This window comes from Chinchilla lanigera, unplaced genomic scaffold (assembly GCF_000276665.1).
Source record: "Chinchilla lanigera isolate Chin_1 unplaced genomic scaffold, ChiLan1.0 scaffold00060, whole genome shotgun sequence".
In the NCBI taxonomy this organism is placed as follows: Eukaryota; Metazoa; Chordata; class Mammalia; order Rodentia; family Chinchillidae; genus Chinchilla; species Chinchilla lanigera.
Window position 1 is genome coordinate 6,630,580 of NW_004955461.1, and position 14,511 is coordinate 6,645,090.

General features: G+C 33.6%; 1 protein-coding gene across 5 annotated transcripts in view; it reads left to right on the forward strand.

Annotated features, from left to right (window-relative positions):
- Efr3a (EFR3 homolog A) overlaps positions 1–14,511 on the forward strand; it is a 99,322-nt gene that overhangs the window by 42,402 nt on the left and 42,409 nt on the right. For all 5 annotated transcript variants that reach the window (XM_005398007.1, XM_005398008.1, XM_005398011.1 and 2 more), the window contains exons 4-7: positions 670–820; positions 6,589–6,710; positions 10,107–10,256; positions 11,944–12,081. In XM_005398007.1, coding sequence (XP_005398064.1) covers positions 670–820; positions 6,589–6,710; positions 10,107–10,256; positions 11,944–12,081 — 561 coding nt within the window. The remainder of the gene's footprint in view (positions 1–669; positions 821–6,588; positions 6,711–10,106; positions 10,257–11,943; positions 12,082–14,511) is intronic.

A 14,511-nucleotide genomic window follows, 5' to 3' on the forward strand; every position in this document is an offset into this window, starting at 1 on the left:
ATTTGGATAACTTTCCTCCATTGTCATTTTATGATTGTAGTTTCTGAGCATTTTCATTTTCCAAGTGATATACTGGCTTTCTGTGCCTACAGGTTGTTATCACATGGACCATTTTAGTGTTTAAAGGCACAGGTAGTTTTATAGTTCAGTCAAAGTGATCTGAAGACTGAATTTTAATTTTGTAATACATACAAGATTTAAAATGATCAATTTATATAATAAAATTCATGAAACTTTCCTTATATTCTGTTGCTGCTGGTACTGTTTTACCAACTTGTATATAGAAATATAAACAGATCATGGTGGAGCTTTGGTCACATTGCCTTAATAATTATGTTGGGTCAGACACAAATAAATATATTTAAAAGTCTGAGTGATGTCCATGATTAGAAAGAAGAATTACACAACGATAATGCTGAAGTAACCCTGAAGTAGTTGTTTTACAAAGGAGAAAATGGAATAGCTTTTGTTTACTTCAATATGTGTATTATTTTATAATTTATCAAGATTATTTGTATTGTGTGAGAATTAAGATTTTACTTAGAAGCTACTAAATTTGCCTATGTTCTGTGCATTTAAATAAATTTATTTTAATTATTCTAATGAAAAGCACATTGGAGAATTAATAGAGCATGAAACGCTTTGATGCTGCTTTTCTCTTACATTTAGGTACGTTCTGATTGCCATGGAGGCACTGGACCAACTTCTCATGGCATGCCACTCTCAAAGCATCAAGCCATTTGTGGAAAGTTTTCTTCATATGGTGGCAAAGCTGCTGGAATCAGGGGAACCAAAGCTTCAAGTTCTTGGAACAAATTCTGTGAGTGAAATGATTCTTATTAAATTAAGCTTAATTAGCATATCTAGAATTAATGTCTTAGAATGTTTTTACTTGATAAATGCCAATTACTGGTTTAGTGCATTTGGACAACTAACACAGATGAAAATGATTAGCATACTTTGCTTAATGTTTTCTGTTTCTTTTTGTAAAAGTCTTTGATCACCAGTCATAATGCAGTCCTTCCTGTGAATGAATTCCTATCTCTCATTTTTATTTTCTCTAGGTTGCCTGCCACATCTACTAACTTTAAATTTTATTCTTCCTTCTTCAAGCCCTTGAAAACTAACACTTTACACATTTTACCCTTATAAAGTACAAAACTCAGTGATTTCTTTTTGATATTTATAGATTTGCATATCTATTACTTTTCCATTTCTTTCTTCTACTACTGAAAACCATTAATCTACTTTTTCTCTTTAATCAATTTTCCTATTCTGGATATTTCATATAAATGGAATCATCTATTATATACCCTATTGTGCATGACTTCTTCCACCTAAGGTCACGTTTTGAGATGTCATCGGTGTTGTATCAGTGCTCCATTTTTTTTTATGACTGACTAGTATTCCATTATATGGGTACACTACATTTTTATTTATCCACTTATCAGTTTCTGGACATTAGGATTGTTTTCACTTTTTGACCGTTATGAACATTTGTTTAGAAGTATATGTGTAAGCCGGGCATGGTGGCGCATGCCTGTAATCCCAGCACCCGGGAGGCCTAGGCAGGAGGATCATTGGGAGTTCAAGATCAGCCTGGGCTACAAAGTGAGCTCAAAGCCAGCCTGAACTGCGTAGTGAGATCTTGTCTCAAAAAAGACCAAAAAAAATGGAAGTGTATGTGTAGACATACATTTTTCACTCTGTTGGGCACATATTTAGGAGTGTAATTGCCAAAACATGATAACTGTTTCAAGCTGTTGCAAAGTGGTTGCATTATTTTCTATTCCCACTGTCAGTGCATGGGTGTTCCAGATTCTTCATGTTGTCACCCATACGTTATTGTCTGTCATTTTTATTATAATCATATTAAAAGCTTTGCAGTAGTTTGTCATAGTAGTTTTGAGTTTTCTTTCTTTGGTAACTATTGATTTTTTTAAAGCTCTGACTATTTATATGTCTTCTTTGGAGACATACTTATTCAAATTGTTAGCTCATTTTTTAAATTGAAAAATTTAAAGGTCATGCTTTAGAAAAAAAAGTTGAAAAGATCACAGTAATTTTAGTTTTCCTTTATTTGTAATACTTGGCTGAGGATTTTAAAGGCCATTTAGGCTTTTATCCTGCTTTATTTCAGCAAGTGTTTGCCAAGTATTCATTTATTCAAGTTGCTTAGGAAATTGACTCCCTAGGAGGTATAGTGAGTGATAGCATTTGAAAGTAATGGGAAAGTTCCAGAGAGCTCAGCCACAAATACCAGCCCATTGTTACCAGGGAGAGATCTTTGTCATGTCAGCATCTCCTGTGGAGTATTTTGTTAGTGTCCTAACACTTACCATTTCTGTCACTTACTTGATATTCTAAATTGCTTTATCTTCTTACTGTAGAGCTGGGGATGTTCTTTACATATTCTTTATACAGGTCCTTTATTAGATAGATGACTTTCATATATTTTCCCCACTTCTGTGATGTGTCTGCTTTCTTGATGGTGTGCTTTGAGTCACTAATGGCTTTAGTTTTGATGACATCCAGTTGATCTGTTTTTTCTTTTGTCATTTTTTTGTTTTATGCTTTAGTCTCATATCTAAGAAACCATTGCATAACACAGGATCACAAAACTTTATCATAGTAATTTCTTCTAAGAGTTTTATAGTATAGATCTGTTTTGAGGGTTTTTTGTATGTAATATGAGTTAGGGGTCCAACTTCATCCACATTTCACATGTGGTTATTCAGGTGTTTTGTTACTGTATTTTTTTGTTTTTGTTTTTGTCTTTTTGAGACAGAATTTCTCTGTGCAGTTCAGACTGGCCTTAAACTCACTTTATAGCTCAGGCTGGTCTCAAACACAGTGATCGTCTCCTTCTGAATACTGGGATTATAGACGTGCGCCACCATGCCCAGCCCTTTGTTACTGTTCGTTGAAAAGACTTTTTTTTCTTCATCAGTTGGTTTCTATCCTTCCTTCTTAGAGTATTTCTAAACTGTTTCTACTTAATACATTTCATTTTTCCTATCTTGAACCATATACTGTAAAGTTTGATGAAAAGGAAAGGGGAAAAAAATACAGTGATAATGGTTTTTCTGTTTTCTATACATGAATACCTGAAAAAGAAATTAAAACTCAGTTATTATAATGTTCCTTTCTTGTCTTTAGTTTTCCTTTACAAGCTTTAGTCCTTGTGAGGAAGCTTTAAGACATTCAATCTGTATGAATATTGTTTGTTCCCATCCACATTTTTATCAACAACCAACAGAGTCATATATCATCTACTATCATTCATGGATGATTATTTTCTGGTATGAGGAAAGGAAGACTACACTGCCAGCATGATTCCAGAGTCCAGCTGCCCTGCTTTGAATTGTGCCTGCACCACTCTTTAGCTGTGTATCTTGGGCTAGTTGTTTTAACTTTTTTTCCTTGCAGGTTTTCATCTGTGAATAGTTCCAAATTTATAAGATGGTTCTGTGACACAAGTTAATATATATGAAGCTCTTAGCACAATGCATATTATTTTTACCTCTTCTTTTTATTGTATGCTTGAATATAATATGATTGAATATATAATTATTCATGAAAGAAAAATATTAAGTAATGTTAGTATAATTAAATACAGGTTGACCATTCTTAATCTGAAATCTGAAATGCCCAAAAATCTAAAATATTTTGTACACTGTGATTAGATTTTCAGATAAGAGATGATCAACTGGTAAAGTCCATGCAAATATTCCAAATTCTGAACAACTTTGAAATCTCAAACACTTCGATTGCAAGCAGCGTGAATACGGGATGCTCAGCCTATAATAGTTTGTGTTACAAATAGTAGTACATAATGATTATATAGTGATGCTTTATATAGTAGGGGGATTCAGTCTTGAGTCTGGCAATATAAATACACTAATTTTTGCAGATTAGGACTGAGAGAGATCTTAGATTGTTTTATTTTGCTCCCCCTCTTACAGTTCCTTCACACATTTAATTTTTACAAGCCTCATTCCTAATTTTTAACCATTTTATTTAAATATTGTTGACAGTTGTCTTTGGAGACCAGTCACTGAAACTCTGCACTGTGTAGAAGCGCTGATTCTCAGCCAGGGGCAGCTTTCCCTGCCTCCTGTCTCTGGATATTTGGCAATGTCTGATGATATCTTTTACTTGTCTAGTAGGAATTGGAGTTCTTGTGGTGTTTAGCAGGCTGAGGTTGCTCCTATACATTTTACAGTACACAGGATAGCGCCCATAACAAAGGTGTTATCGGGCCTAAAGTCTTAGTAATCCTCATGGTGAGAAACCCTGCATGTGAAGGATTGCATTGCTGCTGCCTTGGTTGTATCTTCTGAAACATATCTAATTTTAGGTGGAAAAGAATACAGGGGTGCCTCAGTTCTCAAACACTTTCGTTTACAGTTTGTTTCACAATTAAGCATTTGGTAAAATTTTGTTTTCGTTTGCAAAATCTACATTGGGTGACAAGCACAACTGTGGTCAGTTTTTCCAAAACTGTAGAACAAATTGTGTTTATGAACCAAGGTACCACTGTAGGACATATTTTTTTTTTATTATGTGTATACTATATGTAGGGAACCTTGCTAACTTTTATTTGGTTCTTATTTGAACCTCTCACTAGCTCATTAAGTGACAAATTCCATTTCACAGATCACACATCTAATTAATTAGTAAGGCCAGAATCCAAATCCAGATCTACCTGACAGTCTTTTCATAATGTCTGCATGGTAGTATGTCTCATTTTTCTGCGTTCCTATATGTGATAAATCTACAGTGATAACGCTTTGGTTTTTATTGACATTCTAGCACAGTCCTTACGGATTTTGGATTTGCTAAAGAGCTTTCAGAATTTGGGGAATTGGAAGAATTTTTCCAATAAGGAAAAAAATCAGGAAGGAAGATACACCTTTTGCTGTTCCTCTGAGAAGAGCTGCCCATTTTTAAATTCTCTTTTTTTTGCTCAAGTGTAATAGGAACTGCTTCTGTAAATGATCACTCAGGTTTTAATTTTATTTGTGACTTTCAATTAAAAGAGATAATGAGATTCTTCTTAAAAGTTCTCCAGAACATTGAATATTTTGTTGTCTATTTTTGTTTTATTTTTTCTAATTTTAAAAGTAATATGTATTGCAGCAAATTTAGAAAATCCTAAAAAATGTAAAAGAATAAACTGAAGTCAAAGTCACCTATATTTCCAAAATTCAGAAGCAGTCCTTTAGTACTTTCATTTCTTTTATTAGAAAATAGAGAGCATATTGTATATGTAGACCTTTTCCCACTTAAATTTTTTGCACGTTTCTCATAACACTCATGGTTCATTTTTTATGAAAAGTATAAAGGTTCGGTGTAATATTTTGTGAAACTATTCCTATTGTTGGTCTGTAGAATAGGAATTTTGAGAACTGGACTCAAACCCTGCAATGTAAACTGTCTTGCCACTTTCACCATTCAGTTACTGTGTCACGAAGAACAAGTGATGTAAATATCACTGTTCTCTCTATAAACAGGGATAGTGTCATCTTTTCAGGTTGTTGGAATGATTAAGTAAGAGCTCATGTAAAAGTACTCAGCACAGTGTAGGTACAGAACAGGTGATGCTAGGAGTTTAATCTGAACCTGGTATAGTATTAATGGTCCTTTTCAACATAGTGTAAGTCATAGAAAGAAAAATGGCTTAGCCCTAGACAAATTAATCTAAAATCTTTTTAATATCATATCATTAATTTAAATTTATTCCACATTTATTTCAGTTTTGTTTCCAATAGGATATTAGTAGTTCTGATTATTGTAATACTTTGGTCAATTAATGACCTTTTAAAGCCATCAGTCTGTATCCTTGAAGGTATAGTGGTGGAGGTGTGGTGTGTATGTATATTTAAATTTGCAAGGAAACTAATAATAGTTTCTTGCTTTTGGCTATTTAGTATACAGAAGTAATAAGTCACGAAATAAAGGAGAAAGCTGAATAAGGTGTAAAGAGAGTGTATATTAAAAAGTAGTAGGTGCCCGGTCTGTGTCACATGTGGAGTATTTAAAATTTTCTACAGTTACTATTTTAAAGAGGTAGAATTATTCCACCTCCTATCTGTCATCTGCCTCCCTAGCAGTATAATTCTTATTATCTCAATATTTTTTTCTGAGTTTGTCATGTTTCCTTCAGTCCCATCTTTTTTGTATAATTTGTATTCACTCATGTGTCGTACTGTCTGGGAATATTTTCTACCCACAATTAAGAAATAATACTCCATAGAGTAGATTAATGTTCATCACACAAGGAAACATTGCCAGAATCCATGAAATTTAGGGGAGCTTTAGAGCAAGGCCTGTCATAGTGTCTGGGCTCACTCTCTCAAAGGGAACTGGATTATATTTAATATTGGTAATGCTTGATTGTCTAAGAGTTTATTATTTTAAAAGTTCCTTTGTGTCACTATATACAGGATGTAGACTTTTATGTATTTTATTTCCTTTTATTTGGATGTTGCTTGTTAGTGTAACATATAATGAGAGTAAATGAGTTTGTTCCACACTTTGAAAAAGTTGAGATATATTGTTTGCATTGTTATTTTTGTTTTTTAGTTTGTCAAGTTTGCAAATATTGAAGAAGATACACCATCCTATCACAGACGTTACGACTTTTTTGTATCTCGATTCAGTGCCATGTGTCATTCCTGTCATAGTGATCCAGAAATACGAACAGAGTATGTATTATTTTAATCTATGATTTATAACAATTTATTCATGAATATTAAGTTTATGTATTACATAATGATTATGAAAGAAAATGAGGGTTTGTGTGAAACAGGTTTTCCATTGCCAGTAGAAGGAATAACACCTGGTGAAAATTGTAAAATAAGCGTGCTTTTCCAATTCACTCATTAAAATTTACTCTGCTGTAGCTAGAATGTCCCTTTGTGTTCCTGCTGCCTGTCTCAGAGCCTGCCATTCTGTCATTTTCTCCTGCTCTCGTCCAGTCATGTGGATGTCCTGGCTGTCTCCTAAGCATTTGAGATACACTTTTCCTTACTTTCCTAACGAATATTGGTTTATCTACCTAGAACAGTTCCCAGATACCCATGAGGCTTCTTTCCACAATCTGTTCATGTTTCTCCTCAAATGTCATCCTGTCCACAGAGTTCTCCCCAGCCACCCTGTATGTATAAACATTAATCCTCCCATCCCACTCATAGTTATCTTTATACTTTTATATTTCTTTGTGTCTCACTTCTCAATGGATTATAAATTTAAGGAAGATAAGGCTTGTTTTGAAGACTGCTGTATAACTAAGCATAGTGCTCCACATATAGTAATGAGTACTTTTTGAATGTTGAGATTAATTAAATGGAATGAAGGTACACTATCAAGTCATCATCAGCCTGAAGTTTTTGTGAAAACTTAACTGGGTATTTTTAAACATTTCTTCTATATGTGTACTAGTAAAAAATGTAGAATTGAATACTTATCTATAACACAGTGTACGTATGGGTTGATATTGTATATAGTTAGAAATCTTTGAATTAAAAATTGAAGTCAAAATGACGTTGGTAAATATGAAGAGTAGTTTAATGTTAAACTCTTTTTTGTTGTTGTTGTTTTTCTAGTACCAGGAATCACACTCACAACCTTGCACTTGCCAGGCAGGTGCTGTGCCGCTGAGCTAAATCCCCAGCCCCTAGTGTTAAACTCTTAATACATCTAAAAAGAAATAAATCAGCCTGAATTCAGAGAGTTACTGTGGGTGGTTAATATTCAAGATTTAGCATGTTTTGTGATTTTTACTTTTCTAATAACTAAGGGAACATGTGGAAATCTAACTGGCTTTTAGCTGGAATTTACAGGCTACACTGTGGCTATAGTATTGGATTAAATAAGTAAGATTTATTTTAATATGGAGACATAAATAGGTGATTTACTAGTTATCCATCAGATATGATTCTTTGTGGCTCTCATAAGGTTATAATTTTTCCTCAGCATAATGTGGGCTATTTATATTCCTCTTATTATTCCTTTATTTTGAAGTGTGAAGCTTTCGGGGTAAAAATACTATCATTGCTTTAATAATTAATTTCCTATTTATCTCAGTCACTGCTATCTTTTTTTCTTCCTAAAGAAACATCTAAGGATGCTTTTAAAAACTCTCTCACATATAAATTAAGGACAGATTTTTCTCATATCCACAACCTTAACAAAAGCACAGATTTAAGAAATTCAAAATTTGTAACAGAACACAAATACCTTATTATTAGGTATTTATCGCCCCCTAGTGAAATGTCATGTCTTTTGAACATACTTTCATCTAATAATTTTCATTGATGTTTAAAAGGGCAAAGTTGGAAGCTAAAAACTTTAGTTTGCAGTGCTTTAGTTTGCAGTGCTGATGGTATCAGAATTGTCCCCTTTTTTAACTCATACTTCACAGCCTTAAGTTCTGACAGTAATTTTTCATGAACTTTCACCTGTAGAAATCATCATCCTCATCATAATGGTGTGTAACACTTATTGATTGCTTATTGTGGGCCATATATTTAAAAACTTTATATGAATTAACTAATTAAATCTTTACAGCATTCCTATGCTGTTGGCATGACAAATAAATGCTCTATTTTATTGATGAGGAAACTGTGAGATTCCTTTGGAGGTCATGGCTAGAATGTGCAAGTAGGCCAGTTACTAGATCTGGAGTGGATGCCAACTGTGGAGCTATGGAGCCATTGCTAATCCTTATGATCGTACATCCCTTTACCCCTAGTAAGGGTACTGCTGTCTGCTGTTGCTCCCTTAGGCTGCTTATAAGGCAAGATACATGTGTCATCTTGTTCGTTCATGTGGTTCTATGCCACCATGTGCTTGGCCACCTTGTCACCAAAAACGTAGTGGCAGGTAGGTAAAGCAAACACCTTTGTGTGATGTTGGGCTTGCCCACCTAGGATAGCTGCTAAGAGTCTCCCGTGTTTTAGAAAGCACCGTGTATAGACACAGCTTGGAAATAGGCAGACTGTGTCTTTGTGTTTTTCAGTTCACTCTCACCAGTTCAGTGAGAACTGAGTGAACTCTATCAGCGGCTCTTCAATGCCTGCTTTATTCCTAAAAGTTGTAAAGCAGTCCCTTCCCCTTCACCCATATCTTCCCTTCTCTAAACCTATTTACAGTTTTTGGAAGACAGTGTTATGTAAGATGAATAAACATCTTATTAAATTGGTGGCTATTGCAAGTAATAGGAAAAAGGAGAATAACAATAGGGGAAAAAAAGTAAATAATAGTATACAAAAAGGTAATTTGGCCAGAAAAAAATATGTTTTGAGAACCAAGTAAGCTATCCTTGTTCTGCCACTTTTATAAGCTGTTTCCTTGTCATTTTTCTCATTCTTGAGCCTATGGATTTTTCTTTTCCTTTCCTTTCTTCCTACTTTTTTCCTTTAAGAGTGGATAAGAGCTTGAGGAATTTGAGGACTGTGAATTGGGATTTGAGGGTAGAGCAGCATTCTCTCACTAAATGGATAAGTTTCAAGTTACATATATCTGATAATGCACATATCTCCTCAGACTTGCATGTGTTATTGAAGATGTCTGGTTTTAGTAGTTATTTGTTGATCTTTAAAGAATGTCTCTTACTTTAACAGCTAAGGGGCCCTGTTTATCTTTCTAAGAAGAGAGGGCCTTTTAGGGAGAAACACTGGAGAAGTCTGAAGAAACAGGGCTGGTGTTCAGGAGCAGAGAGTCCTGGTTCCGCTCAGTTTCGAGACCTGTAGCCAAAAAATAGAATGTGCTTCATACTAGTTTGAGTTACTATCATGATCATCTTCGGAAAACCTGTGCTTTTGATTTTAGTAATTAAAAAAAATACATATATTAGATATTTCTGTATTTAACATTCCTTTTAAACTTTAAATGATTAAAAAGATAAAATTCAAAGTAATTTTTGGATCTATCTCTGTATTATGCTAGATTTTTCAGATATTAATTTCATAGACTTTGTGTATTATTTTAAGATCCTTTCTGTTGCAGTAACAATATTTACTTGGTATCTGTTCTCTCAGATAGGCAAACAGACCTGTTTTAAATAACTTTTTCATGGCTCATTTTATTTTTCCTCATAGAATACGAATTGCTGGAATAAGAGGTATTCAGGGTGTGGTCCGCAAAACAGTTAATGATGAACTTCGGGCTACCATTTGGGAACCCCAGCATATGGATAAGATTGTTCCATCTCTTCTGTTCAACATGCAGAAGATAGAGGATATTGACAGGTATTCGATGAAGAGGTTCGGTTGAGGCTGTGTTGTTTTTGTGTGTATGTGTATGTTCTTGCCAAATAAAAATATTTTATATTTAGTGTAATGCAAGTAGTAGTCTTAAAGTTAAGTGAGTTTAAAGATACATACATTTCTGGAAAAATTACTAATCTGTAGTGATCACATTAGGCTTTCTAAGTCACACTTACTGCTCATTGTTATTGCTATTTTAATACTGCTTAGTATTGCCAGTGTAAGAAATTGAAATTAAATGTGATTTTTTTTTTTTTTTTTATGTTACCGGGAATCGAACTCATGACCTTGTGCTTGCCAGGCAGGCGCTTATGCCACTGAACAATATCCCCAGCCCAGAAATTGAAATTATAGCTGAATTGCTGTTACTCTTTAGAGATCTACCATGGTTTTTAGGGAGTTAAAATAATCAAAATTATAATAATAGTAGCTATTCATTGTATAGCTACATTTCAATAAAAAGATGAAACACTCTTCTTTTGTGATTCATTTTTCTAAGATATTCTGAAATAGATTATTTTTTGATACATGCTGATTTTTTTCCCTCAGCAGTCAGTTACAGCAGGAATTCTGTACTTCAGTTTTTCAAGTGCCAGAAGCATGTGTTCTTTCCACATCTGTATTGCCTTACACAGAAATTACATTGATGAAGCTTTAAAGAAGGATTTTCCAATTTGGCTTTTTGTTCTTGACCTTCTTGACTCTTGCAATTTGAAGAGGAAAAGCTGAAACAAATTTAAAAGAGAGTTAAATCTGTAGATCTGAAATTTAAATTTTATAGTTTTCATTGTTATATGTGCAGTATCTAAATAAAAGTGAGCTAGGAATAAAATGTCACTGATAACTATACTATTCATTTAAATTTATGATAACTTCAGAAAGGACTCATGTTTAATTCATTAGATATTCCTATCTCCAGCTTTAGAATCCTTTTCTAAAGTGTGAAACTTTATTTTAGCACCTTTTACACTTCTCATATTCTTGGTGCTATAGCTGAAGCCAAAGTTTTCTATCAAAAGTATTTACAATTCAAGAAGTCATAAGCTAGTGAAAACCTATTTCCTATTAAGGTCCAGGGTTAGCATAAGTAAGATCCAGGAAACAGAGACCATTGTTTGCTATATCTTGAGAAATTATATTTCCCACTGTGTAATCTCAGTGCTACAGTTACATTTTCTTACTGCTGTTGCGCATAATTGGCCTAAAGTAACTTTTCAGCGTGTTAATAAAGCAGATATTGTCTACTGAGGTCATTTGCATTTACAAATGTTCTGCTTAACATTTAGCATTTATTTTTTATTCGTAGGATATGTTTTTCAGATTATTTTATTTTGTACCCTTAGAGCTAAGCTGGGATACCTCACCATGGTCTTGTGATGCTGTTCTTACTCAGATTTTACGATAAATGCAAAGAATGAATGTGAATAAGTAGCAAGCTGCCGAGTGCTTTATTTATGTGAAGGACATTGTTGGAAACAAGTTGCATAGTTTCATTTAGTTTCCCTTAATTCAAAGATTATATGATTAACTTTTGTGGTATTAAATTTTATGAAGTTCGAATTAAGTTTTAGAGTTACTTGAGGATACAAATGGAATTTTAACATTTCTGAAAAATATAACCATTGAAACTAATATTTGAGTTCTTAAATTAGTTTTATTTCTTTTATAGCCGCATTGGCCCTCCTTCTTCTCCTTCTACAGCTGACAAAGAAGAGAATCCCTCAGTGCTGGCTGAGAACTGTTTCAGAGAACTGCTGGGTCGAGCGACTTTTGGGAATATGAATAATGCTGTCAGACCAGTTTTTGCGTAAGTCATTGGCGTTTTTCTGGTTATTTGTGATTTTGCTGTATTAATTGTATATTTATATTCATATAGAAGATAAGTAATTTTTTTACTTGTATGAGCAAGTTACTATTGGGAACAGCCTAACTGTGGAAGTAGCATAGGGGTAGGTTAGATATTGTATATTTGATCACTAGTTTGACCATTTTTTTTTTTCTTTAAAGTAGTCTGCATAATACTGTGTGCATCATTGAACTTGTATATCTTGGTACAGACCTTGAAATGCAGTAAAATATTAAAACAGTGTCCAACTATCTTGTTTTAAACTTCTGTGGTCACTTCCTTCTGTTTGCTGGTTTCTGTTTCTTGACTTTCTTTTTTCTATGGGTGGGCTGCCTTAGATCATGTTTATTTCTCTGACTAAATTTCGTCTTTACCAGGGAATAATTGGAACCAGAGCATTGTGTATCTCATTGGTCCTTATATTCTCTCCTCTGGGTGAAATACATGTATAAGCTTTGGGTTTCTTCACATAAATATTCTGTCTCAAACCTTGTCAAGTCTTGTGTTTCTCAATTATCGGATAATAGATCTATTATACATAATTCAGTGCAGTTTCTGAACTTTTTTGCTATTCCTTCTTTTGTTTAAATTTACCATATCCTTTCCCCGTTCCTACTGCAGTTACAGATTTAGCATGTATAAAATATTCTGAATATCAGCGTCCCAAATTCTTTATTTAGGATGGATGTTTTTACCCTAGGGCTCAAATTTGAACATTAGGTTCAAGAATCCATACAGCACAAAATTTTATTAAAAGTCAGAGAACCACTAGATCTCTGGAGGTATCTATGATCCCCTTCTGCCTCCCTGCCCAATGTTGAGATCTATTACCTAAAGACTGTCTGGACTTAAGAATATGCCACTAAAAATAACCCCAATTATGTTAATATATTGAAGGCAGTTTTATTTTCTAATGCTGAACTATACTAATTTAATGTCAGAATTTATTTTTATTTTAAAACTCTTATTGAGAGGTAATCTATGAGGTCTTAAAAATCTAAAAGGCTAACCTAGAAGATAACAAGGTTAACTCTACTTGAGTTTAGTAACTGGAAGTGGGCATTATTTCTGTGTGGAACTTACTGAACATAAATCTGATTGTGCAGTAAATTAAGTGTTAATTAAATATTATGTAATTATATATTAACTACATAGTTAATTACAAGCTAAATGTTCTCTGCAAGTTAAAGTACCAAGTATATAATGAATAATAAACTTGATGGGTGATTGATATGCACAGTAGTTATGGTATGAATTACAAGAAAAGGCAAAAAAATGATTTAGTAGTTAAAAACAAAGAATTCATCTAATTTGAGAATTTGAGGATGTTATCTTTTGAAGTAGATAGAAATAGGTATCAAAAACTGTTGAAGAGCTGGGTATGGTGATACATACCTATAATTCCAGTACTCTGGGAACCTGAGGCAGTTTGAGTCCAGCTGACAATTTAGTGTTTTCCTAAGACTGTCTCAAAATAAAAATGTTTTTAGAAAAGGGTAGTGATGAAGCTCAGTGGGAAAAGACCCAGGTTCAATTCCCAATACCAAAGAAAAGAAAAAAAACTTGCCATGGAAATGTTTGTATAGCCTTGTGTAGAATGTTTGTATATAGAGTTGTATAGGATTTGTATAGAATGTTTTTGTTCAACATTGAGATAGGCTTTTTTATTGTTACTTGATGTAGTAAAGAATACAATTGATTAGACAGACATTTTAGATACTACAATTCTAATCAACACTGGTATAGTTAAGCAATTAATATCAGATAAAAAGAAAATGCTTAGATTAACATTTTGTGATGAATAGCCTGTGCCTAATTAGGAAGATCTTATCTCCACATTGTGAAAAGGACAGAATTGCCCCTAGAAATTGTTAATCAGCTAGAGCTATATAGGATAGGCTTTGAACCAGGGTCAGTATGTTAGTAGTTTTTTATTAAAATTCTAAGCAAGAAGGTTTAGAAAATAACTACAAGGAATTAAAATATTTTTATTCAAACTATAATGTGTTGTCAGTTTTTGTTTTAGAATTGCTTAAGTCAAAAAAAATTTTTTTCAGACATCTCGGCCAATTTAGTTTGTAGCTCTACTTTTTGTTCTTTACCCTGTATCAGTGAACCTTCAGTGAAACTCCCTAACCCACTTGCAAAGATTTTATAAATAGTAAATTGTGTATATAATCTAGGACAGTGATTCCCATAACATAGTATGCTTATGAATTCCTACAATGCTTGTTATTTGCAAGATCTTAGGCCCCCAAAAGCGTGGATCTTGGTGGCTGAGATGCTGTAGAGAGCTTAGAAACCTTGGGGTTTTTTCTTTCTTGGTATCACCACCCTAAAGCTTTGTCTCTGGCCTCCTGTGTGTGTGACCTTTGAGATCACTAGCACTAG